Consider the following 26,081-nt stretch of genomic DNA (forward strand, 5'->3'; position numbering starts at 1 on the left):
TTTTACATTCCAAGATCATGGCAGCTCCAAACTGAAGTCAATTCAAAAGTATTTAGTAAGTTTAAGTCAACCACAGTCACTATGGCATAACAAGTGCACCAGTGTTAATACAGTAAGCCGCAAACATTGAGGTTGCCTTTCACCATCGACCTTTAATGCGTGACACGTTGGTCGCATTAGCATAACTAACCGTCTTTCAAACTGTATGTTCCCTAGTGGAGAGACAGCCATCAGGAAAGGATGTTGTGTTCTTGTTGGATGGATCTGATGGAACTATAAGTGGATTTGCAGCTATGAAAGACTTTGTCCAAAGAATAGTCGAGACACTCAGTGTGGATGACAACAAAGACCGAGTCTCAGTGGTTCAGTACAGCAGAGATCCAGCTGTCCATTTCTATCTCAACACGTACACAACAAAAGGCGAGATCCTTGACACCGTCAGAGGTTTGAGCCACAAAGGCGGAAGAACCCTCAATACTGGAGAAGCTCTCCAGCACTTGAGGGACAATGTCTTCACGACCTCTGCTGGAAGCAGGCGCCTGGAAGGAGTTCCACAGCTCCTGATTCTGCTAAGTGGTGGAAGGTCTTTTGACAGTGTCGATGCACCAGCAGCTGCTCTCAAAAAGCTGGGCGTCCTAATCTTTGCAATTGGAAGCAGGAGGTCCGATACCAGAGAATTGCAGAAGATAGCACGCAATCCCAGTTCTGCTCTATCTGTATCTGAATTTACGGACCTTCCCAGAGTCCAACAGCAACTTCAGTCCTCTGTGGAGGCTGTGATTATTGACATAACCCCAGATTCACCAACTGTAGCTGGTACGTCAACAAGCATGGCCTCTCGCTTGCCGGATATCCATCCTGATTTCTTTCACATAATTTAAAAGAACATCAGTTGGTGTGATACTTCCTCACCTGTGCATGTTCTTTGAAGTAGACATTAAGTTTGCCTAAGGTTCGGCTTTAATTTGAACTTGGTCAGATGTTTCGTAATAAACTCCCAAATACTTTACAGCATCATGATATAAACTCCAGCGTATGTCTTGCAAAGGCACTTATTTTTCTGTCTTCCCTTTGTTCTCAGTTGAGACTGCCAAAAGGGACATTGTGTTCCTTCTGGATGGTTCTGAAGGCACAAGGAATGGCTTCCCTGCCATGCGTGATTTTGTTGAAAGAGTTGTGGAGAAACTCAATGTGGGGCCAGACAATGACCGCATCTCTGTGGTCCAGTACAGCAGAGATGCAGAGGTCACTTTCTATCTCAACACATATACCACAAGAGAGGATATTGTGGATTCGGTCAGAGGGTTGAAACACAGAGGAGGCCAGCCCCTCAACACTGGGGCAGCCCTCCAATATGTCAAGGACAATGTCTTTACTACCTCCTCCGGGAGCAGACGACTGCAAGGGGTTGCACAGATGTTGATCCTGCTAAATGGTGGAAGGTCTTTTGACAATGTAGAAACGCCAGCCTCTGCTCTCAAACAGCAGGGCATTGTTGCGATTCCCATTGGGACAAGAGCCTCCGACAGAAATGAGCTGCAGAAGATCTCTTATGACCCTAATTATGCTCTAACAGTGTCTGCGTTCACTGACCTCCCCAGTGTCCAAGAACAGCTCTCCTCTGTAATGAGCACAGTGCGAGTGAGGGCCACACCCATGCCACCAACAGTAACTGGTAAGAAAGTAACACATTTTTACATTCCAAGATCATGGCAGCTCCAAACTGAAGTCAATTCAAAAGTATTTAGTAAGTTTAAGTCAACCACAGTCACTATGGCATAACAAGTGCACCAGTGTTAATACAGTAAGCCGCAAACATTGAGGTTGCCTTTCACCATCGACCTTTAATGCGTGACACGTTGGTCGCATTAGCATAACTAACCGTCTTTCAAACTGTATGTTCCCTAGTGGAGAGACAGCCATCAGGAAAGGATGTTGTGTTCTTGTTGGATGGATCTGATGGAACTATAAGTGGATTTGCAGCTATGAAAGACTTTGTCCAAAGAATAGTCGAGACACTCAGTGTGGATGACAACAAAGACCGAGTCTCAGTGGTTCAGTACAGCAGAGATCCAGCTGTCCATTTCTATCTCAACACGTACACAACAAAAGGCGAGATCCTTGACACCGTCAGAGGTTTGAGCCACAAAGGCGGAAGAACCCTCAATACTGGAGAAGCTCTCCAGCACTTGAGGGACAATGTCTTCACGACCTCTGCTGGAAGCAGGCGCCTGGAAGGAGTTCCACAGCTCCTGATTCTGCTAAGTGGTGGAAGGTCTTTTGACAGTGTCGATGCACCAGCAGCTGCTCTCAAAAAGCTGGGCGTCCTAATCTTTGCAATTGGAAGCAGGAGGTCCGATACCAGAGAATTGCAGAAGATAGCACGCAATCCCAGTTCTGCTCTATCTGTATCTGAATTTACGGACCTTCCCAGAGTCCAACAGCAACTTCAGTCCTCTGTGGAGGCTGTGATTATTGACATAACCCCAGATTCACCAACTGTAGCTGGTACGTCAACAAGCATGGCCTCTCGCTTGCCGGATATCCATCCTGATTTCTTTCACATAATTTAAAAGAACATCAGTTGGTGTGATACTTCCTCACCTGTGCATGTTCTTTGAAGTAGACATTAAGTTTGCCTAAGGTTCGGCTTTAATTTGAACTTGGTCAGATGTTTCGTAATAAACTCCCAAATACTTTACAGCATCATGATATAAACTCCAGCGTATGTCTTGCAAAGGCACTTATTTTTCTGTCTTCCCTTTGTTCTCAGTTGAGACTGCCAAAAGGGACATTGTGTTCCTTCTGGATGGTTCTGAAGGCACAAGGAATGGCTTCCCTGCCATGCGTGATTTTGTTGAAAGAGTTGTGGAGAAACTCAATGTGGGGCCAGACAATGACCGCATCTCTGTGGTCCAGTACAGCAGAGATGCAGAGGTCACTTTCTATCTCAACACATATACCACAAGAGAGGATATTGTGGATTCGGTCAGAGGGTTGAAACACAGAGGAGGCCAGCCCCTCAACACTGGGGCAGCCCTCCAATATGTCAAGGACAATGTCTTTACTACCTCCTCCGGGAGCAGACGACTGCAAGGGGTTGCACAGATGTTGATCCTGCTAAATGGTGGAAGGTCTTTTGACAATGTAGAAACGCCAGCCTCTGCTCTCAAACAGCAGGGCATTGTTGCGATTCCCATTGGGACAAGAGCCTCCGACAGAAATGAGCTGCAGAAGATCTCTTATGACCCTAATTATGCTCTAACAGTGTCTGCGTTCACTGACCTCCCCAGTGTCCAAGAACAGCTCTCCTCTGTAATGAGCACAGTGCGAGTGAGGGCCACACCCATGCCACCAACAGTAACTGGTAAGAAAGTAACACATTTTTACATTCCAAGATCATGGCAGCTCCAAACTGAAGTCAATTCAAAAGTATTTAGTAAGTTTAAGTCAACCACAGTCACTATGGCATAACAAGTGCACCAGTGTTAATACAGTAAGCCGCAAACATTGAGGTTGCCTTTCACCATCGACCTTTAATGCGTGACACGTTGGTCGCATTAGCATAACTAACCGTCTTTCAAACTGTATGTTCCCTAGTGGAGAGACAGCCATCAGGAAAGGATGTTGTGTTCTTGTTGGATGGATCTGATGGAACTATAAGTGGATTTGCAGCTATGAAAGACTTTGTCCAAAGAATAGTCGAGACACTCAGTGTGGATGACAACAAAGACCGAGTCTCAGTGGTTCAGTACAGCAGAGATCCAGCTGTCCATTTCTATCTCAACACGTACACAACAAAAGGCGAGATCCTTGACACCGTCAGAGGTTTGAGCCACAAAGGCGGAAGAACCCTCAATACTGGAGAAGCTCTCCAGCACTTGAGGGACAATGTCTTCACGACCTCTGCTGGAAGCAGGCGCCTGGAAGGAGTTCCACAGCTCCTGATTCTGCTAAGTGGTGGAAGGTCTTTTGACAGTGTCGATGCACCAGCAGCTGCTCTCAAAAAGCTGGGCGTCCTAATCTTTGCAATTGGAAGCAGGAGGTCCGATACCAGAGAATTGCAGAAGATAGCACGCAATCCCAGTTCTGCTCTATCTGTATCTGAATTTACGGACCTTCCCAGAGTCCAACAGCAACTTCAGTCCTCTGTGGAGGCTGTGATTATTGACATAACCCCAGATTCACCAACTGTAGCTGGTACGTCAACAAGCATGGCCTCTCGCTTGCCGGATATCCATCCTGATTTCTTTCACATAATTTAAAAGAACATCAGTTGGTGTGATACTTCCTCACCTGTGCATGTTCTTTGAAGTAGACATTAAGTTTGCCTAAGGTTCGGCTTTAATTTGAACTTGGTCAGATGTTTCGTAATAAACTCCCAAATACTTTACAGCATCATGATATAAACTCCAGCGTATGTCTTGCAAAGGCACTTATTTTTCTGTCTTCCCTTTGTTCTCAGTTGAGACTGCCAAAAGGGACATTGTGTTCCTTCTGGATGGTTCTGAAGGCACAAGGAATGGCTTCCCTGCCATGCGTGATTTTGTTGAAAGAGTTGTGGAGAAACTCAATGTGGGGCCAGACAATGACCGCATCTCTGTGGTCCAGTACAGCAGAGATGCAGAGGTCACTTTCTATCTCAACACATATACCACAAGAGAGGATATTGTGGATTCGGTCAGAGGGTTGAAACACAGAGGAGGCCAGCCCCTCAACACTGGGGCAGCCCTCCAATATGTCAAGGACAATGTCTTTACTACCTCCTCCGGGAGCAGACGACTGCAAGGGGTTGCACAGATGTTGATCCTGCTAAATGGTGGAAGGTCTTTTGACAATGTAGAAACGCCAGCCTCTGCTCTCAAACAGCAGGGCATTGTTGCGATTCCCATTGGGACAAGAGCCTCCGACAGAAATGAGCTGCAGAAGATCTCTTATGACCCTAATTATGCTCTAACAGTGTCTGCGTTCACTGACCTCCCCAGTGTCCAAGAACAGCTCTCCTCTGTAATGAGCACAGTGCGAGTGAGGGCCACACCCATGCCACCAACAGTAACTGGTAAGAAAGTAACACATTTTTACATTCCAAGATCATGGCAGCTCCAAACTGAAGTCAATTCAAAAGTATTTAGTAAGTTTAAGTCAACCACAGTCACTATGGCATAACAAGTGCACCAGTGTTAATACAGTAAGCCGCAAACATTGAGGTTGCCTTTCACCATCGACCTTTAATGCGTGACACGTTGGTCGCATTAGCATAACTAACCGTCTTTCAAACTGTATGTTCCCTAGTGGAGAGACAGCCATCAGGAAAGGATGTTGTGTTCTTGTTGGATGGATCTGATGGAACTATAAGTGGATTTGCAGCTATGAAAGACTTTGTCCAAAGAATAGTCGAGACACTCAGTGTGGATGACAACAAAGACCGAGTCTCAGTGGTTCAGTACAGCAGAGATCCAGCTGTCCATTTCTATCTCAACACGTACACAACAAAAGGCGAGATCCTTGACACCGTCAGAGGTTTGAGCCACAAAGGCGGAAGAACCCTCAATACTGGAGAAGCTCTCCAGCACTTGAGGGACAATGTCTTCACGACCTCTGCTGGAAGCAGGCGCCTGGAAGGAGTTCCACAGCTCCTGATTCTGCTAAGTGGTGGAAGGTCTTTTGACAGTGTCGATGCACCAGCAGCTGCTCTCAAAAAGCTGGGCGTCCTAATCTTTGCAATTGGAAGCAGGAGGTCCGATACCAGAGAATTGCAGAAGATAGCACGCAATCCCAGTTCTGCTCTATCTGTATCTGAATTTACGGACCTTCCCAGAGTCCAACAGCAACTTCAGTCCTCTGTGGAGGCTGTGATTATTGACATAACCCCAGATTCACCAACTGTAGCTGGTACGTCAACAAGCATGGCCTCTCGCTTGCCGGATATCCATCCTGATTTCTTTCACATAATTTAAAAGAACATCAGTTGGTGTGATACTTCCTCACCTGTGCATGTTCTTTGAAGTAGACATTAAGTTTGCCTAAGGTTCGGCTTTAATTTGAACTTGGTCAGATGTTTCGTAATAAACTCCCAAATACTTTACAGCATCATGATATAAACTCCAGCGTATGTCTTGCAAAGGCACTTATTTTTCTGTCTTCCCTTTGTTCTCAGTTGAGACTGCCAAAAGGGACATTGTGTTCCTTCTGGATGGTTCTGAAGGCACAAGGAATGGCTTCCCTGCCATGCGTGATTTTGTTGAAAGAGTTGTGGAGAAACTCAATGTGGGGCCAGACAATGACCGCATCTCTGTGGTCCAGTACAGCAGAGATGCAGAGGTCACTTTCTATCTCAACACATATACCACAAGAGAGGATATTGTGGATTTGGTCAGAGGGTTGAAACACAGAGGAGGCCAGCCCCTCAACACTGGGGCAGCCCTCCAATATGTCAAGGACAATGTCTTTACTACCTCCTCCGGGAGCAGACGACTGCAAGGGGTTGCACAGATGTTGATCCTGCTAAATGGTGGAAGGTCTTTTGACAATGTAGAAACGCCAGCCTCTGCTCTCAAACAGCAGGGCATTGTTGCGATTCCCATTGGGACAAGAGCCTCCGACAGAAATGAGCTGCAGAAGATCTCTTATGACCCTAATTATGCTCTAACAGTGTCTGCGTTCACTGACCTCCCCAGTGTCCAAGAACAGCTCTCCTCTGTAATGAGCACAGTGCGAGTGAGGGCCACACCCATGCCACCAACAGTAACTGGTAAGAAAGTAACACATTTTTACATTCCAAGATCATGGCAGCTCCAAACTGAAGTCAATTCAAAAGTATTTAGTAAGTTTAAGTCAACCACAGTCACTATGGCATAACAAGTGCACCAGTGTTAATACAGTAAGCCGCAAACATTGAGGTTGCCTTTCACCATCGACCTTTAATGCGTGACACGTTGGTCGCATTAGCATAACTAACCGTCTTTCAAACTGTATGTTCCCTAGTGGAGAGACAGCCATCAGGAAAGGATGTTGTGTTCTTGTTGGATGGATCTGATGGAACTATAAGTGGATTTGCAGCTATGAAAGACTTTGTCCAAAGAATAGTCGAGACACTCAGTGTGGATGACAACAAAGACCGAGTCTCAGTGGTTCAGTACAGCAGAGATCCAGCTGTCCATTTCTATCTCAACACGTACACAACAAAAGGCGAGATCCTTGACACCGTCAGAGGTTTGAGCCACAAAGGCGGAAGAACCCTCAATACTGGAGAAGCTCTCCAGCACTTGAGGGACAATGTCTTCACGACCTCTGCTGGAAGCAGGCGCCTGGAAGGAGTTCCACAGCTCCTGATTCTGCTAAGTGGTGGAAGGTCTTTTGACAGTGTCGATGCACCAGCAGCTGCTCTCAAAAAGCTGGGCGTCCTAATCTTTGCAATTGGAAGCAGGAGGTCCGATACCAGAGAATTGCAGAAGATAGCACGCAATCCCAGTTCTGCTCTATCTGTATCTGAATTTACGGACCTTCCCAGAGTCCAACAGCAACTTCAGTCCTCTGTGGAGGCTGTGATTATTGACATAACCCCAGATTCACCAACTGTAGCTGGTACGTCAACAAGCATGGCCTCTCGCTTGCCGGATATCCATCCTGATTTCTTTCACATAATTTAAAAGAACATCAGTTGGTGTGATACTTCCTCACCTGTGCATGTTCTTTGAAGTAGACATTAAGTTTGCCTAAGGTTCGGCTTTAATTTGAACTTGGTCAGATGTTTCGTAATAAACTCCCAAATACTTTACAGCATCATGATATAAACTCCAGCGTATGTCTTGCAAAGGCACTTATTTTTCTGTCTTCCCTTTGTTCTCAGTTGAGACTGCCAAAAGGGACATTGTGTTCCTTCTGGATGGTTCTGAAGGCACAAGGAATGGCTTCCCTGCCATGCGTGATTTTGTTGAAAGAGTTGTGGAGAAACTCAATGTGGGGCCAGACAATGACCGCATCTCTGTGGTCCAGTACAGCAGAGATGCAGAGGTCACTTTCTATCTCAACACATATACCACAAGAGAGGATATTGTGGATTCGGTCAGAGGGTTGAAACACAGAGGAGGCCAGCCCCTCAACACTGGGGCAGCCCTCCAATATGTCAAGGACAATGTCTTTACTACCTCCTCCGGGAGCAGACGACTGCAAGGGGTTGCACAGATGTTGATCCTGCTAAATGGTGGAAGGTCTTTTGACAATGTAGAAACGCCAGCCTCTGCTCTCAAACAGCAGGGCATTGTTGCGATTCCCATTGGGACAAGAGCCTCCGACAGAAATGAGCTGCAGAAGATCTCTTATGACCCTAATTATGCTCTAACAGTGTCTGCGTTCACTGACCTCCCCAGTGTCCAAGAACAGCTCTCCTCTGTAATGAGCACAGTGCGAGTGAGGGCCACACCCATGCCACCAACAGTAACTGGTAAGAAAGTAACACATTTTTACATTCCAAGATCATGGCAGCTCCAAACTGAAGTCAATTCAAAAGTATTTAGTAAGTTTAAGTCAACCACAGTCACTATGGCATAACAAGTGCACCAGTGTTAATACAGTAAGCCGCAAACATTGAGGTTGCCTTTCACCATCGACCTTTAATGCGTGACACGTTGGTCGCATTAGCATAACTAACCGTCTTTCAAACTGTATGTTCCCTAGTGGAGAGACAGCCATCAGGAAAGGATGTTGTGTTCTTGTTGGATGGATCTGATGGAACTATAAGTGGATTTGCAGCTATGCAAGACTTTGTCCAAAGAATAGTCGAGACACTCAGTGTGGATGACAACAAAGACCGAGTCTCAGTGGTTCAGTACAGCAGAGATCCAGCTGTCCATTTCTATCTCAACACGTACACAACAAAAGGCGAGATCCTTGACTCCGTCAGAGGTTTGAGCCACAAAGGCGGAAGAACCCTCAATACTGGGGAAGCTCTCCAGCACTTGAGGGATAATGTCTTCACGACTTCTGCTGGAAGCAGGCGCCTGGAAGGAGTTCCACAGCTCCTGATTCTGCTAAGTGGTGGAAGGTCTTTTGACAGTGTCAATGCACCAGCAGCTGCTCTCAAACAGCTGGGTGTCCTGATCTTTGCAATTGGAAGCAGGAGGTCCGATCCCAGAGAATTGCAGAAGATAGCACACAATCCCAGTTCTGCTCTATCTGTATCTGAATTTACGGACCTTCCCAGAGTCCAACAGCAACTTCAGTCCTCTGTGGAGGCTGTGATTCTTGACATCACCCCAGAATCACCAACTGTCGCTGGTACGTCAACAAGCATGGCCTCTCCCTTGCCGGATATCCTTCCTGATTTCTTTCACATAATTTAAAAGAACATCAGTTGGTGTGATACTTCCTCACCTGTCTATGTTCTTTTAAGTAGATATAGTGTTATGTTTGCCTTACAAAAAGATTCAACAACTGCTGTTGTGTGAACTCATTGATGGTCTCTCTTTCCTTTTATCTTAAACCCTCATGCATTCCTGTATATTTTTGGTGTTGCATCAGTGAATTTTATCGGTTTGGTGATAATCCATTTGCTGAAAACAGTGTTTTGAGAAATAGATATTTCTTTACTTTACGAATTTCATCAACAAATTGAGCAGAAGTAAATTTGTTGTAATTATTTCCTCCTTTTGGTTCTAGAAATTGTGAAAACATGTGTCATCTACTTTTAATGTCTCTTAGACCCATCTCTTGGTCACCTATGTTCTACTGCCGTAGAACAGGCCAGTATTTTGTGATGCCATTTTGGCTCACTTTATCTTAAAATGCTGTTGTCATGGGTCAGCATTACCAGGTTTCTTTTTTTATTCATAGTCATCACAAAATAGCTGTGTTCCAATGAGTAAAAACAAATGTGCAGTTCTTCTCTTATTCAAATTAAGGAAATATTAGCACCATAGCTTTGCCAGCAGAAGGATTGTGGGTTGACAAGACACTTGTCATCAGTTTAAAACAGACTGTGGGCTAAGCTATTCTCCATGTCGCCAGGTTATTCCACATTTGACCTTTGAAGTCATATTCAATTTTCTTTCTCTTTCAGCTGAATCGCAGGGGCCCCAGAGGGATATCGTTTTCCTTGTCGATGGTTCTGATGGCGTTGGAAGAGAATTTCCTATTATTCAAGAGTTCATCCGCCATATTGTTGAGAGTCTTGATGTCGCCGAGAATAAGATTCGGATTGCCCTAGTCCAGTATGGCAATGTTGCGCAAGCTGATCTGTATCTGAACACACATACGACAAAAGAAGAAATTTTAAATGCCGTCAGAGGAATGAGGCAGCGTGGCGGTAGACAACGTAACCTGGGTCAGGCCTTGCAATTCATCAATCAGGATGTTCTGACAGCAGCACGTGGGAGCAGGAAGCAAGAGGGTGTCCCACAGTTTGTGATTGTTATCTCCAGTGGGTCTTCAACTGATGACATCAGTCGGTCAGCCTCTTCCCTTAAACAGTCCAGGGTTCTCCCCTTCAGCATTGGGACCAGGGACATTAACCCTACAGAGCTATGGACGGTTTCATATGTACCTGGCTTTGCCTTCACTGTAGATGACATCCCCAGCCTGGGTGTAGTTCAGGATAAAGTAATCACCACTCTCACTGAATTGTCAGACGAAGATATTGCCAAGATGCGTCCAGTATTCCCAACCATTGAAGGTAATCTCTTTTCATTTGATTCCTGCAGTAGCGTTTGGAGTGTCCATTTATGGCTTTTATATTTGATTCTTTGACTTGATGTATCAATTGAGAACACTGTAGTTTGTAACCATGCAATGTTGTTGTGCTTGAATCCTAGTAACAGCACCCAGTGGAGGAGAAAAGAGGGATGTCGTATTCCTAATTGATGGCACAACGGCGGTGCGCAGTGAGTTTGCTGCCATCCGGGAAATGATAAGAAGAGTTATTGAACGGCTGGATGTCGGACTCGACAAGGTCCGAATTTCAGTGGTTCAGTACAGTGATGACCCAAAGTTAGAATTTCTTCTGAATGAATACTCTACGAAAGATGAGGTTCGCCAGGCTGTGGGAAAACTCAGAAGCAAAGGTGGCAACCTTCTAAACACAGGACAAGCTCTTGAGTGGGTCTCCAGAAATATCTACCAGAGGTCTGCCGGAAGTCGCATTGAGGATGGTGTGCCCCAGTTCCTCATTGTAGTTACAGGTGGAAAGTCCACAGATGATGTATCCACTGCAGCAGACCAACTGAAGAGAAACCAGGTTGCACCTCTTGCTATCGGATCAAAGAATGCAGACCCTGATGAACTGAAACAAATTGCTCTGAAACCAGACCTCGTGTATACCGTGGACAGTTTCCAGCAGCTTCCAAGAGTAGAGTCGCAGCTCATTAACTCGGTCAAAACAATATCCACCGCTGATATAATCAATTATGTTCCTCCCACGGTGGACCAGGGTAAGTCATATTACTATTGTATTTAACTTGAAGTTAAGTGTTTGAACCAACCATCGGGGACACTACAAATCCTTAGAGCTTGGTTTTGATTAAGAGTCAATGCATAGTCACAGACATTTTGTGACCTTCATTGGTCTTTCAACTCCAATTTATATATGTGTTTTCACTTGTGTTTATTTTTGCAGGCATACTGGATCTTGGGAAAAAGGATATTCTCTTCCTTATTGATGGTTCCGACAGCACTGGCCAGGCCGGCATTGCTCATATCCGTGACTTCATACTCAGCATTGTCGAACAGCTCAGTGTGCAGCCTGATCAAGTGCGCGTGGCTATTATCCAGTACGCAGACAAAGTCAAGACAGAGTTCTCTCTCAACACACACAATAATAAGCCAGCTGTCATATCGGCAATCAAAAGACTTCGTCAGATGGGTGGCCGCTCATCAGATCTGGCTGATGCCATTCAATATGTTATGGATCAAGAGTTAAAAGCCTCAGCTGGTGTTCGTCTATCTGAGGCCTCCCAGCATCTTGTGGTTCTCACGGGTGGACGCTCCCCTCAAGATGTCTCCACATACGGACCTCTGCTTAGAAATTCTCAGATCAATTGCATTGGTGTTGGAGCTGGTGGGGCAAACACAAAGCAGCTAACTCAAATTGCTACCAGCTCGGAAGATGTCCTTCAAGTACCTACATTCCCAGGCCTGCCAGCAATTGGGGACAGATTTATTGCCAGGCTGAGTGGGACCATCCCATCTATTCCTGACCCAGATGAATATGAAGGTCCTAGTAAGTTGTGCAAACACAAATATAGATAATCAGAAAACACCCATCCACACACAATCAAATGAATGACTTTTTCTCCATTTCTTTCTCCTGTTCTTTGCTACCTTTACCCTGTAATCCTCGATCTTCCTACTCATAGCATCAGGCCTGCCTGCACCCAAAAAGGCTGATATTGTGTTTTTAGTTGATGGCTCCATTAACTTCGGCAAGAACAACTTCAACGAACTGATGTTGTTTATCTCCAACTTAATTGATCTCTTCTTCACTGAGAGAGACAATCTGCGGATTGGCCTGGCACATTATGCTGCAGATGTGACCGACGTCTTCTACCTCAACACATACAAGAACAGGCAAGACATCATAGACGCTATTGGCCGAGTTGAGTACAAAGGCGGAAACAAAATCAACACTGGTGCAGCCATTCAACATGTTCAGAATGTCCACTTCACCAAAGAAAAGGGCAGTAGGATGGACGAGGGAACTCCACAGATCTTAATGATTGTCACTGGTGGAAACTCTGCTGATGACAGCAAAACAGCAATCCTTGGTCTGAAGAAGAAGGGCATGAGAATCTTTGCTGTGGGAGTGGGCGACACTGGGAATGAGTTAGAACTCTTAGCCAGTGAGTCCAGCACTATGACCCGATCAAGCAATGTTCAGGGACTTTCCGAGCTCAATGAGCAAATCCTGGAGACTTTGGATGATGAAGTCAAGGGGAAGCTGTGTACTGGTGTGCAGGAAGCTCCAAAAAGTAAGTAGCAGTGTTATTTCTGTCTTGCCTACAGACTTGACGTATGAATATTAAGATATTAATTATTAAAATTAAACCATGCTCTGTTTGGCAGGTTGCGACATAGAGGTGTTGGTGGGCTTTGATGTTTCTGAACAAAACATCTTCAGTAGTCAGACCAACCTCCAGAACAAAATGGGTAGCATTCTACAGAGAATAACCAACATGGCATCTATCAGTTGCTCATCTGGGCAGATTCCTTCGGTACAAGTGGGAATTCTGGTTCTGGATGCTACGTCTCAGCCTGTCCAGCTTGACTTCACAGGCAATGCTGATGAGCTCTTTGAGGGCTTTAGAGGTCTACAGAATCGTGGTCCATTTGTTCTGACTGGAAAGACCATCTCAGCTTACACCAATAGATTCAATTCAAGACAGAACAATGTTGTTAAGGTTAGTCAATAGAGATATTTTTATCATGAGGCCCAGTTAACATTTAATTCCATAACTGTAGTGTTTTTTGTTTTGTTTTTTTACCAAAAAGTCACATAACTCAAGTCATATTATATGAAATGAGTATTAAAGGAGTTGGTTCAGCAAAAAGAAAATCACGTAATAATCTAAGTCTCATGGGTAATGCAGGGAAGAATGAAAGCTCTTTTTTATTTTCCTAAAGGTTGCCATTCATCTGACTGATGGTCTTGATGCCCCGTACATCGAAATGAAAAACCAAGTTGAAGAACTGCAGCGGTCAGGTGAAGAAATGGAGTAAAAACTAGACTATGTCCATCTTTAGCCTTTTGTGAAACTACAGCTATGTCATATTCATAAGTAATAAGTGGAATAAATACTAAATACGTTACTGAAACTCTGTAAAAACAGGAGTGAGCAGTTTCATCTTGGTCGGACTGGAGAGAGTGCCCAGATTTGAGGAAGCTTTGCAATTGGAATTTGGGCGTGGCTTCAGGTACACCAGACCCTTACGACTCAATGTCATGGACTTGGATTATGAGCTGATGGAGGAATTGGTGAGTATTAAAGTACAGTTAGAAAGAAGCTTCATGTTTCCCCCTTGAATCACTCAACATCTGTTGTCTTTTGTTGCGTAGGACAATATTGCAGAGAGGGAGTGTTGTGCCGTCCCATGTAAATGTATTGGAGCCAGAGGAGACCGAGGCGCAGTCGGAATCCCCGGGTCTAAGGTATCTCAAGTCAAAATACTGAAAAACACAAGTATTTCAGAATATATAAAGACCCTGTTCATCAGAAGCTTATATGTGGTTGTTTGGTCTTTCAGGGTGGTCCAGGATTACCAGGAAGCCAAGGTCATCCTGGAGATGAGGGGGGGCCTGTAAGTTTGCATGCTTGTATGTACCACATGGTCTCTATGTGACTCTTGTTAGGGTCAACTGCCCTGATCGATTAATGATGGATTTTAAGTCTACAGACAACATCTCAATCTTTTTCCATGTTCTCACCAATCTGCATAACTTAACCAATTTCTTTTGTCCGTGATGACAGGGAGAGCGAGGTCTTCCTGGAGTTAATGGCACTCAGGGTTTCCAGGGATGTCCAGGACAGAGAGGTGTCAAGGTAAATTCACCGTCAACATCAAAAGCTGCCAACTTTATCATGAATTTATCTTAAATAAAACCATGTAACACTGTTTTTTTCGTTTTCTCCAGGGTGCTCGCGGGTATTCAGGCGAAAAGGTTAGTTTTTCATTATTAGATAAAGCTGCAAAAAAAAAAAAAAACTTCTCTAACTTACTGTCGCCATGTTGCAGGGTGATTTTGGAGAAATTGGGCTCGATGGAATCAACGGAGAAGAGGTGTGTTCTATTAGATTTTTACATGTTGCAGGAGCGTGACGTGAGCAAATCTTATATCAGTTCTGTTTTATGCATGATTGTGCACTTTTATCAGAATCTGTTGCATGTTTTCAGGGCAAAGGTGGGGTGCCTGGACCCCCGGGAGAACTAGGAAATCCCGGCCGGAGAGTGAGTGTCCAGATAAAATTTATTTATCTATTTTTATTTTTACTCATCTTTTCATCCATTATTTTGGATTTGTGATGAATGTCCACAAAACACATTTATTGCTTTCAGGGTCCCAAAGGTCTCAAAGGACAAGCAGGAGACAGAGGAGACATGGGAATCAGAGGAGACCCTGTGAGTTGTCAAAAAGAAAAACTCTTCATAAAACATTGTGTTCATAGGTTGAATATGAATAAACATTTGCTGTCGCTAGATATCAAACTAAGCTACAACATTAGCAAGCATTTTTGTTATTTTGAAGTCAATTTCTTGCTTTAAATCTTTTTAGAACTGCGTTTTAGCATAAATATACAAGAGCTTTTGAAAAGCCAGCCCCCATTTCCATTCATGCTTTGAACCTGAATGTTAAAATACGACCCTGCCGACTACTAAAGCAAGAAATAGAATAATTAATCAGCGCCTTGTAATTTACCCCTCAATCAGACTGTTGTGAACCTTTGTTCAGCTAACTCGAAAACAAGAAAGCTTGTGACTTGTCGGCTGTTATACAAAATGAAGCTCGCGAAACAGATAAAATGATAAACTTGCATTGTTGAGCAAATATGAATGAAACATTTGCTACTTACTACATAGAAATGGCTTTCAGATACACATTACAGGTGCTATCTTAGCTAGCTTCAAGCAAGAAAGTCTGCGTAATTTTGTGTTTTGCTTAAAAACCAGAAGCCAAGAAATAAAAAGATTCAGCAGTGCTGACAAAATGCAAAAACATCTCATTTCTCACTTAAAATGTTAAAATATACCGTGGTGTGCGCTTTAGCTGTAGCTGAAGAAAAAGCTCTTACCAGGTGTCGTAGCTAATGCGCTAGCATCCGTGAGTGTCCCTCCTGCCTACCAGAACAAAGAAGGGAGAAGCCCAGGTTAAAACACATCAAAGTGGTGTGATGTCACAATGCCAAAATACTCATGGATTAAAATACTTTACATTTAATCTTTGAAAATGGCTATCACCGTGAATTTTCCATTGTTACAAGAATGCTGGTAACATTCGTGATATTTGTGTAACAGGGCTCAAGTGGACAAGATAACCTCGACGCAGGAGCTAAGGGAGACCTCGGTGATGCCGGGCCAGTGGTAAATCTCCTCCTCATCACATCGTGTTGATGTTTAGTCGCAGGTTAACTTGGTACCTGGATTGGTTTAACTGATACCTCCTCTAAAATGGTAGGGAGAGCCTGGTGAGGACGGACAGAAGGGGGCCGACGGGGAACTGGGAAGAACGGTAAACGGCTGAAATGGTGTCATAATCTTTACTGCACTGTATTAAGTGGTGCTTTTTGTTAATCAATATTTTGATATTGATTGATAGGGACTTGACGGTAGAAGAGGCCCGCCCGGACAGGCTGTAAGTCACGTTTTGGTGATGAGATCTTCTTGCAGAAACCCTCGTAAAGCCAGCGATTGGTAAATATGGCCGCTTGCATGTTGTTCAAGGGAAATCCTGGGAGGCCGGGAGCGGATGGTGTGGCAGGAGAGCCTGGCGTCGGAGGATCGAGAGTGAGTTTTCTGTTCCGCTCACTCTATGTTACAGACAATAAAGCTACCAAAGTAAAATGAGTCATGATCTTTCCTTGGCTGTATTTCCAATGTTACATATTGTTTGGACTGGACTGTGACTGAATTATTTATATTTCTGTAGAGGTTTTATCCTCCTTGATTTTTGGCCTGGTGCATAATCAATGTCTTGTGTTTTTCTAAGGGTCCACCTGGACCGAATGGTGCACCAGGACCCAGAGGGGAAGACGGGAACTCTGGACCCAAGGTGAGTGAGGGACGTAGGCATGGCTTCCATCTATCCCGTTCATCACATTTAGAATCCGGACCTTTTGTTTACTCTGATATGCAGTTTATAAGAATTGCAAATGTAAACATATTGATTCCCAATTTGCAAGTTTTAAAACTGTAACATAAAAAGCACACAGCACAAGAATACGAATGTTTCATGCTCTTATTGTGAAATAACAAGGTGTAGTGCTGCTTAATGATAGTCGACTCCTAAATCACCTTCCACAAGAAGGCCAGGAAACACGGGATCATGTTTCAGCCCTTCCATCAACAGCAGGTCAATAAACTCAAAAGCAGATTGATTGGTTTTCTAGGGTCCTGGAGGTGACCCAGGTCCTTCTGGAGAGACCGGCAGAAGAGGAGCGCTTGGTCGCAAGGTAAGGAGTTTGGCAAGGCTTCTGTTCTTCCATATGAGGAGTGTTTCAGACAAACACGCTATGCCTCGCTCGCTCGCTCACATTGCGACCCACAGATCGTCCGTTTGAGCGAACAGAGGTGCTCTTTTGTTATACCGTCAGAATAAAAGCATATCGGCATGATCAAATCCTCAAAATGGCCCGACAGCTTCAACAAATATGTCACCGTTGACATTTGTCTCCCTGCAGGGAGAGCCGGGAGAGCCGGGACCTCAGGGTGTTGTTGGACATGTTGGACCCCGCGGAGAGCCGGTAAGGATGGAACCACATCGTCTTCGCATGAGCAGAATACGACGCAGTCTTTCCCGTCCAAAACATCAGCGAGAGATCAATGAGAGAGAGAAGCCGTCTGGCAGGAGGCGTTGTTGAAGAAGCTTTTCTTTCCCCTCATTGTCGTCTGCGGCTCAAAGCAAGACTTCGCTTCCCGCGTGTTTTCTATCTCGTAATACATCAGGCCTGTTTTTAATCAGCTGCGTCTTGAATCAGTCCCCTAATATCACACGGGATCATGTAACAGTTCAGAGTCGTGCTACCTCGGAAACAGGGGGGGGGGTCGATCTTTTCCTTCTTGCTGCCAGGAGTAAATGCGGATGAATTCTTAGCCTCTTTATTCTGTCTGTTCCTCAGGGTGATGACGGCAGAGACGGCTTTGGCATCGCGGGGCCTGTTGGAAGAAAGGCAAGCGACTTTTGATCTGTAGCATAAACAGAACTTGCAGCAGCGTTCGTTTACACGGGCTATAAATCACGTTTTAACATGCATTGTGCCTCCACAGGGGGACGAAGGCTTCCCAGGATTCCCAGGACCAAAGGTCAGACGACGATTGAATTTAAAAGGTTGCCGGTGATCATTTTACTTTCCATCATTCATTCTCTGTCCTTCTCTTGTCCCAGGGAGGATCCGGCGACCCCGGCCCTCTGGGCGCACCGGGACCCAGTGGAAACCGTGGACAGAGGGTAAGTCTTCACGCTGGTATCCAAGTCCTCAACGTTGACATGAGGTCACCGGAGACGCCTTTGGTGCAGCCCCCGTATGAATTAGCTGCATATAAATGTCATTTCCTGCTTTCGTCTTTCACTATTTATAGGTTTCCTTTTAAAGATATCGTCTCGGCACTGAACAAAGAAGATCTTTTCTGGCCTGCTGACACTCGATGAGCTTTAAAAGCATCTTATTTTTCCTCCCTTTTCTTTATTTCTTCTAGGGCATCTCCGGGGATCCTGGTCCACCTGGACAGCAGGGAGAGGTCGGATACTCTGGGCCATATGTAAGGAACTTCAAACTCTTCTTTTAGCTCGTGAACTATTTGAACGACCTGCCCGAGAGGAATCCTGGCAGAATAGAATGTTCGTTTTCCGTTTTTCCGTTTACCTGGGGGGGGGGATTATTTATTTTACGACCAACCCCGGGTGCTCTGATGAGCTAATTGCTGGAAGTTCAAAGAGCGATGACTAAGCAGCATTGAGTTTGTCCCAATGTTGACAACGGCTGCTGCTGTCTGTCCCCCACAGGGTGAGAAAGGACCCCGAGGACCGGGAGTCGTGGTACGTGAACCTTTACTCCTTCAAAGTAAAGACTCAAAGTCTGATGTCCGTGATCTAAATCTTTTTTGTTCTTCTTTTTTCCAGCAATGTGACCTGGTCAAGAAAATCCGGGACAACTGTCGTAAGTCAGATTGTCCACAAAAACAGAAATGTAAAACGTTGACGTGCTACGAAAGTGTCTCACAAACATGCGGCGTCTTCTTTTTCCAGCTGGCTGTTATGGTAAGTACAATAAAACGATCAGGCAACAACGGCTCGGCCGGAGAGACACCGCAGCTACAGCGTCTCCGTCTCTGCGTTAACCTTTAGGCCAACAGGGATGTCCCCTCTACCCCACCGAGCTGGCCTTCGCCCTGGATGTCTCCCAGGGCAACGGGCGCCAGACATTCAACAGCATGCGTGACACGGTCCTACGCATCGTCAGAGACATCACCATCGCCGAAAGCAACTGTCCGAGAGGCGCCCGCGTGGCTCTGACCCTGTACAACGACGAAGTGACCACCGAGATCCGGTTTGCCGATTCCATGAAGAAGCGCGCCCTGCTCCAGCACATCGAGGGCCTGCAGACCCTGCAGACGCGGAAGGAGCGCAGGTTGGACAGCGCCATGACCTTCGTGGCCCAGAACACCTTCAAGAGAGTGCGTAGCGGCTTCCTTATGAGGAAGGTGGCGGTGTTCTTCGTCGGTGGGCCGGCGGGTCAAGCCCAGGCGCTCACTAACGCGGCTCTCCGCCTCCATGACGCTGGGATCGCCAGCCTGTTCCTGGTCAACCGAGAGGACAGAGCCCTCACCAGAGCTCTGCAGGTGAAAGGGGGCGCAGACGTCCGGCCGCAGGACTTCGGTTTGTCTTCTCGAGAGGAAGACATGGAGACGATCTTCCTTGCTTCTCTTTCCACCACAGGTCAACAGCACCGTGCTCGGCCAGGTCATCGTCCTCCCCGGCGCCGGGAGCGCTCAGCACAACGCCGTCATCCAGAAGATCATGAGCTGCCACATCTGCCTGGGTAAGAGCCAAGACGGTGGAAAATAAGTCTGTTCCAGTCGAGGAATAAACAGGCTGGACTTTATTTTAAAGTATATTTTAAAAATTTTAGGTATTTGACTCTTCCTTCCTGTTCTGGTGCCTCCATTCTCTCACCATTCAGAGAACTGGAGGAATATTGTACTAAAATACAAGTATATACATGAACTAGAAAAGCACTTGGAGAGCACAGACCTTTATAAGCCAATAGGAACATCCAGATTTTTGTTATTGTATCCAGACGCGCATCCGGATCGCTCTTAAACTTTAATGGGATCTAAATTAGACCAAGACCCAACCGCAGATTTTCTTTCATCAAGATCCATCCTGCAGTTTTTCTGTAACAGAAGCTTCTTGGCGGAGGCAAAACGTCTTTGACCAGAATCGAACCAGCGATGAAAGTCACATCAAATATCTTCCGTCTCCTTAGACCTCTGCGCTCCGGATCAAACGTGCGACTACGTTCCTCCACCGTCCGGCCGAGACAGGAGGTCGTCCGCCACAGACGTGGACATCGACATGGCGTTCCTCGTGGACAGCTCGGAGTCCACCTACCCGACGGTCTTCACGGAGATTAAACGCTACATCGCACTCATCGTGGAGCAACTCCAAGTATCCCCGGATCCCACGTCGTCCGTTCACCACGCCCGGGTGTCTGTGATCCAGCACTCGCCGTACCAGTTCACCCACAACAGGACGGGCTCCGCCATCCACGTGGACGTCGGTTTGACCGATCACCGCTCGGCTCAGGATATCGTTAAATTCCTGCTGGAGAAGACGCCGCAGCTGGAAGGCGGCCGGGCGCTGGAGGCGGCTATCGAGTGGACGGTCGAGCAGGAGTTTGAGAAAGCGCCTCTGCAGCGCGACAGGAAGGTGCTGATGCTCTTTGTGACGGGAGCCGTGGAGGAGGAGGAGGAGAAGCTGGTGCGTATCGCCACCGAGGTCAAGTGCAGGGGCTACTTCCTGGTCATCCTGGGCGTCGGCCAGCAGCTGACAGCCGGGGATTCTCGCGTCTTGTCACGAATGGCGAGCGAGCCGGCCGATGTCTTCTTCAAGCGGCTGGACAGCATCTCCCACTTCTACGACAAGCACATCCAGAACTTCGGGCAGCTGATGCCGAAGTATATCAGCAGTAAGTTCCGTTTGGGCGGGTTCTTCGGCGCCGTGCGCGACCCATTCCCCCGCCGGATCCAGTGACGTGACCCGTTACTTCTCTTTCCAGTTGAAAACGCGTTCTACATGTCCCCCGAAGTCTCCAAAAACTGCAAGTGGTTCCAGAGCGACCAGCCGCTGAAGAACCCCTTCACGGCGCCGCGGCAACCGGAGTGAGTCCCGCGGCGCCGATCCACCGGTTGGCCCTCGAGCTCCTGGAAACATTGAAGTTTTCATTCAGCAACTTTTCCTCCGTTACAGGAGGTACGAGAAGCATCACGAGAACCAGCAGGCAGCTCATCAGAGGAAGCACAAAGGTAGGATTTGGGCCCAGATCAAGCCGAGCAGCTCCGTTTGGACTGTAATCATGTGATCTTACTGGCCACTCCCCCACTCAGATGGCGAGGAGCTGCACGTCTCCAACGTCACCTCCAGCGGCGTGAGGCTGCGTTGGCGCAACCCAGACCCCAAACACTTCGTCTACTTTGAGGTCTCGGTGACGCGGCTGCACGACCACGCCGCGGCGCTGAGGACCAACGTGTCCGGCACGGAGCTCTCCGTGGACAACTTGGAGAGTTCTCAAACGTACCACGCCGTGGTCACTGCCCACACCGCCGACGGTCAAACCGTCTCCACCCGCAAAGGCGTCGTGACCACCAGTAAGTCCGCAGACAGACCGCGGCGTTTTCGCTTGAGCCACACGCATCACGCAAATGGCATACGTTCGGGCCTGAGTCTTAGAAACGGCGTTTCAGTTGCTCCGTTTTTTGCCGGTTTCACTTCGGCAGAAGCGGCAGAGCCCAAACCGGTCCGCAAGATTCCCAGCAGAGTCGCCGGTGCAGCCAGAACGGCACCGCTGGACCAGCCGGAGACCGGTGAGTGATGGCTGCGGGTCATTTCCTCCGTATCGCATTTCGTGTCGTAAACCCTCCCGGTATTCCAGCAGCCGGTCCGAGTCCGATCCTTCAAGCCGGAACCGTTTTGATGTTGTCGTGTTTCCACAGTTCCAGAGCCGGAGCCCAGAGCGCAGCAGCCGGAACCGGTGAAGCTCCTCCCAGCTCCCGGTAACGTCCCAATGCTTTTATTCTGAAGTTACGCCTAACGTGAAACGTGAAGCGCTTCCTGTACAGTTTTCTGATTCGAGCGAGCCTCTCGGACCGCCTCCGCCGTCGGCCACCTATCTGGACATCAAGCAACAAACAGCGAGTCTTTTGTGTTCAGCTGCGACCCCACCCCCCCACCCCCCCCCCCCTCCGCTGCCCCGCAGATGATCCAAACGACTGACGGAACGAAAGGGCCTAAAACGTGGAAAATGAGACGGCCGTGCTTTTGTTTCGGTCGAGAGCCAAGTCAGAGTAAATGAATGGAAAGCCTTGTTCACCGGCCCGTTGTGATTCTGGCGGCCGCCTGCAGGGCGAGTCCGGTCCGTCAGAAACCGGGTAAATAACCAGGGCGGCGTCACGGCGATGCAGCGAGAGCGCCGCCGGGATGGAAGCGGCGCCGCCCTGAACACGTTCCTAAGCAACTCCTCGTGTTTCACTCCTGCCCCCGCTGAGTTTATGGATTTAATTCTGTTCGTAACTAAAGCCGGATCCAGGCGGCGAGTCTCGCTCTAACCGCGATTGTCCTCCCCACAGCGGCGAGTCTCGCTCTAACCGCGATTGTCCTCCCCACAGCGGCCTCGAGAGCCTCGGACATTTGCAAGCTTCCCAAAGAGGAGGGTTCTTGCGCCAAGTTCGTTCTGAAGTGGCATTACGACGCCGCCAAGAAGGCGTGCACACGCTTCTGGTACGGAGGCTGCGGCGGAAACCAGAACCGCTTCGAGACACATGAGCAGTGCGCAAGGGCTTGTGGGAAACCAGGTACGAGTCTCTCAGTCAGGGAAAGACGTGAACGTCCCGACGACGTCAGCGATGAAAGCAGAAAAGCAAAAGCTGCTAAATGAGCTCAGCGTTTCCTTCTGTCCAATCACCTCCAGGATTCCTCAGAAGGGGAGGAGCTTTGGCTGCGGTACGAACATAGGACCGGCGGCGGCGCGTGGCCAGCTTTCGCCTCTGTTCAGGGGATTCTGAGGGGAAGCGTCCCAAACGGCCGAAGCAACGGTGGCTGCACTGGACCCTCAAACACGGGCTTCATCCCCAAAGTCTTGAAGTAGTCTTTTTTTTTTTTTACAACACGAAGGAAGGCGACACCTTTCGCTGCATGATTTGTTTTAACCTACTGGTGCTACATAACGTCTTGGATTTGTTTTAACGGAGGAGATTTTAGGTGCTTTCAGTCGAGCTTTCTGGGAAACTAGACATTTTCTTTTTTTATTCTCTCTCTCTCTCAAATGAAAATTTTAAAATTAACAAGAAACATATGAATATATTGGAAAGAGATTAGCAATAAATCAATACATGTAGGAGTGGGATTGCTAAATTCCAGTACTTTGGTTTTATATTTTTATCACATTGCCGTTTTCCAGACACTCGGTGGCTGTTGGATTCAACCCTTCACTGTCTCACAATCCACAGCCGTGTTTACACAAGTGCTTTACGGCGGCGTGCGTTTATAACCGACGGCGACCGACGGCTCAGATGCTAAAAAAAAAAAACGTTTAGTGCACTTCTGAAGCCGCTTCCAAGCCTTCGAGGAATAGAATGTACTTTTACTGAAATCTGTGTTTCATCGGGGCAAAAGGGAAATAAAAATGAATTAGACTTTCTAATAAAACGCGAGCAACTGGTTCTTTTCCTTTACTTCCTGTTCCTCCTAAACTTATTTTTAATATAAATTCAGCTCCTCTAAAGGAACTCCGGGAGTACAACTTTCACAATCAAGGAATGTTTGGAGCGCCGAGGAGGAGCATGTTTTATCTCTCTGTAAATTTACGGTCGTAGGGTGAACACTCACACTCACACACACACACTAATAGTGATGTAGCTAACATGCTAGCTGCTAGCCTGTCCATCAGGAGCACCTCCGGGTTCAGCCAGAGGAGACTCGGACCGGTGGACTCAGGCGGTGGGTTCCGGCGGACTTCATTCCTCCATCTGAACAAACGTCTCCCACGAGATCGGGATGATTCAAAGAAGGGAAAAACGAGGAGCTCGAACTTCATCGTCGTCCGGAGAGGAGAGGAGATTAAATATTTGCTCAGTGACTAAAAGAACTGGCGACGAGTTCTCTCTGACCCCCCCCCCCCCCCCCCCCCCCCCCGAACGGTCCAGATGTCATTTCTCCTGGGGGGGGGGGGGGGGGGGGTGGAAATCCTTCTACGCTTTGATAAACTCCCTGATTTCCTCCCTCCATCACTTACCCCCCCCCCAACGTGGAACACGAGATGACGGAGGCAAGGAAGGGTCAATAAATTATTTGGATGGAAACAAAGAAACCAAAAGGAAATAAATTATAGACAGCTTAATTCACTCTTTTTTTTTAATGCACGAAGGTCTCAGGAGGAATGAAAAGCTGCTCCAGCTTCATGATCGTTTAGAATAAGTCGGAGCAAATGTGTAAAGTTTAGCAGCAGCAGAAACGGCAAGAGCTTTTTTTTTTTTTTTTATTCGGTCCGTTTTAAGGGACACTTTGCTGCACTTCTGCAGGAGTTGGGAAGCAGAAGCGAAGTTTAACGGCGCTTTACGAGAGGCCTCGGCAGCCGGACGCCGTCAGAGTTTCCACCACGAGCAGAGAGTGAGCAGCGGCGTTCCAAAAGCAGCCTCCCTCCTCCAGCAACAGAATATTCATTAAAACAACCTCAGCGCCCTGAAACGGGGAAGAAACGTTCCCGTAAAGAACATGAAATAGCCGGAATCCTCGGCGAGCATCCACCCCTTCATCATTCCTTTCATCCGAGACTGTTCCACGTCTCTGCGGCCGTTTTTAATCCCCATCCTCGGGACGCAGGAATGCGTCGGTTGCTCAGACGGACTCCGGATCCTCTGGAACGTTAGCTTAGCGTGCACGGTTTAATGGCCCGAGCCACCGGGGGTCGGTTCTGGGATCGACTCGCTTTCTGGAGAAGCAAACCACTTTCAAAGTTTCCACAGTAAAATCCCCGGCGGATGATCTTTGATTCGGATGTTTGATGAATAGAAATCAGCTGTGATGTAAACAGATAAACGTGGAACTGGATTTATCGCATATTTAAGACTTTGATAATTCGCAAAAATGAACGGAAAGTTGTTGTTTTTTTAAACACATATCCAATCTGACAGCGTAATAGAAGCTTTATAACCCAGAAGAGCCCCCCCGCCTGCTTCCAGGGCCAAACCAGAACCGACGAGCCGCTGCATGGCGGCGCCAGCAGCTAGCATAAACAGTTGGAGGAAAGCGTGTTGCTGTCGAACCCGAACCGTTTGAAGGCGTAATAGAAAAAACGAGCGACTCTGGAGGAGCCTCTGAAACCGAAGTGCAGAGATTTGATCCACATTCACGCTTCAGAACCGAGCTTCAGCCGTTAGAGGCGCGTCTGCTTTGCTTCGCTAGCGGAGCCGTGAAGCCGAGGCGATGCGCCCCCCGGGGGGGGGGGTGGCGTCGTCGTGGCTGGCAACGCCGCTTTCCAGTTGATTAACTTGGCAACGCGAGGCCGCGAGCGTGGGATCGCGGCGGCGTGGAGGACATGCAGTTGTTCCACCGATGAGTCACGCCGCTGGCGCCGCGTCTTTCCACCCGAGTCATAAAAGTCAGGGGCCTGTAATGGCTCTCATATTGAGAGGCAGCGCTGTGGATCCTCTCCCACCCTCCGACCACCATCGTGTCCCTCGCCTCCCCGAGGATTAGCAACCCCCCCCCCCCCCCCATTCGTGGTCAGGTAGAACGGCGAGCACGCGGCCCGGCACGGTCCGTTTAGTTCCAGAACATTTGCTGCTCTATTCCCGGTTGATCGTTTTAAAAGCAACCGGAATCTTCCATTCTCAGGACAGGATGCTGCAGCCGGGGCTCCTCCCCTCGGGGGGGTTAAGGTGAGTCGGATCGCTGGAGGAATTCAGCCGGGCGGGAGGTTGAAAGCACGCCGATAAATGTTTGCCGAGTTTGCAAACAGACGGCGGCGTCGAAACACGTCATCGGACACGGAAGACGATTTACAACACGCTCAACCCCCATCAGGACAGACATTTGTTCCATCCCGATTCCCGATGGGGGGGGGGGGGCAGAAAGCGTTTTTAGAGACTATAAATAAAGAAATGTT

General features: G+C 47.5%; 1 protein-coding gene across 1 annotated transcript; it reads left to right on the forward strand.

Annotated features, from left to right (window-relative positions):
- Positions 1 to 1,985: 1,985 nt before the first annotated feature.
- Positions 1,986 to 23,596, forward strand: col6a3 (collagen, type VI, alpha 3). Its single transcript, XM_068745981.1, has 50 exons — positions 1,986 to 2,353; positions 2,435 to 2,508; positions 2,774 to 3,367; positions 4,466 to 4,680; positions 4,986 to 5,059; positions 5,672 to 5,737; positions 5,819 to 5,892; positions 6,158 to 6,751; positions 6,985 to 7,429; positions 7,511 to 7,584; positions 7,850 to 8,451; positions 8,700 to 9,276; positions 10,058 to 10,669; positions 10,809 to 11,423; positions 11,609 to 12,211; positions 12,348 to 12,959; positions 13,054 to 13,388; positions 13,612 to 13,690; positions 13,818 to 13,963; positions 14,045 to 14,137; positions 14,233 to 14,286; positions 14,457 to 14,528; positions 14,621 to 14,647; positions 14,722 to 14,766; positions 14,881 to 14,934; positions 15,043 to 15,105; positions 16,000 to 16,065; positions 16,160 to 16,213; positions 16,301 to 16,336; positions 16,426 to 16,488; positions 16,691 to 16,753; positions 17,091 to 17,153; positions 17,382 to 17,444; positions 17,820 to 17,870; positions 17,968 to 18,003; positions 18,086 to 18,148; positions 18,397 to 18,459; positions 18,704 to 18,736; positions 18,821 to 18,857; positions 18,947 to 18,958; positions 19,046 to 19,539; positions 19,637 to 19,739; positions 20,187 to 20,888; positions 20,979 to 21,081; positions 21,170 to 21,225; positions 21,307 to 21,567; positions 21,697 to 21,783; positions 21,913 to 21,972; positions 22,585 to 22,770; positions 22,887 to 23,596. Exons 1-50 carry the CDS (start codon positions 1,986 to 1,988, stop codon positions 22,928 to 22,930), a joined length of 9,966 nt encoding a protein of 3,321 aa, XP_068602082.1. The 3' UTR covers positions 22,931 to 23,596.
- Positions 23,597 to 26,081: the final 2,485 nt, after the last annotated feature.

The sequence above is a fragment of the Brachionichthys hirsutus genome, chromosome 12 (genome assembly GCF_040956055.1).
Source record: "Brachionichthys hirsutus isolate HB-005 chromosome 12, CSIRO-AGI_Bhir_v1, whole genome shotgun sequence".
Taxonomy (NCBI): domain Eukaryota; kingdom Metazoa; phylum Chordata; class Actinopteri; order Lophiiformes; family Brachionichthyidae; genus Brachionichthys; species Brachionichthys hirsutus.

What these genes read in the sequence shown, in the direction of transcription:
- col6a3 (XM_068745981.1), top strand. Translation starts at nt 1,986, where the DNA reads ATGAAAGACTTTGTCCAAAGAATAGTCGAGACACTCAGTGTGGATGAC. An exon ending in GAGAGGATATTGTGGATTCG is followed by an intron (nt 4,681 to 4,985) that starts GTCAGAGGGTTG and finishes TGACCTCCCCAG; the next exon opens with TGTCCAAGAACAGCTCTCCT. An exon ending in TAGGAAATCCCGGCCGGAGA is followed by an intron (nt 14,935 to 15,042) that starts GTGAGTGTCCAG and finishes TATTGCTTTCAG; the next exon opens with GGTCCCAAAGGTCTCAAAGG.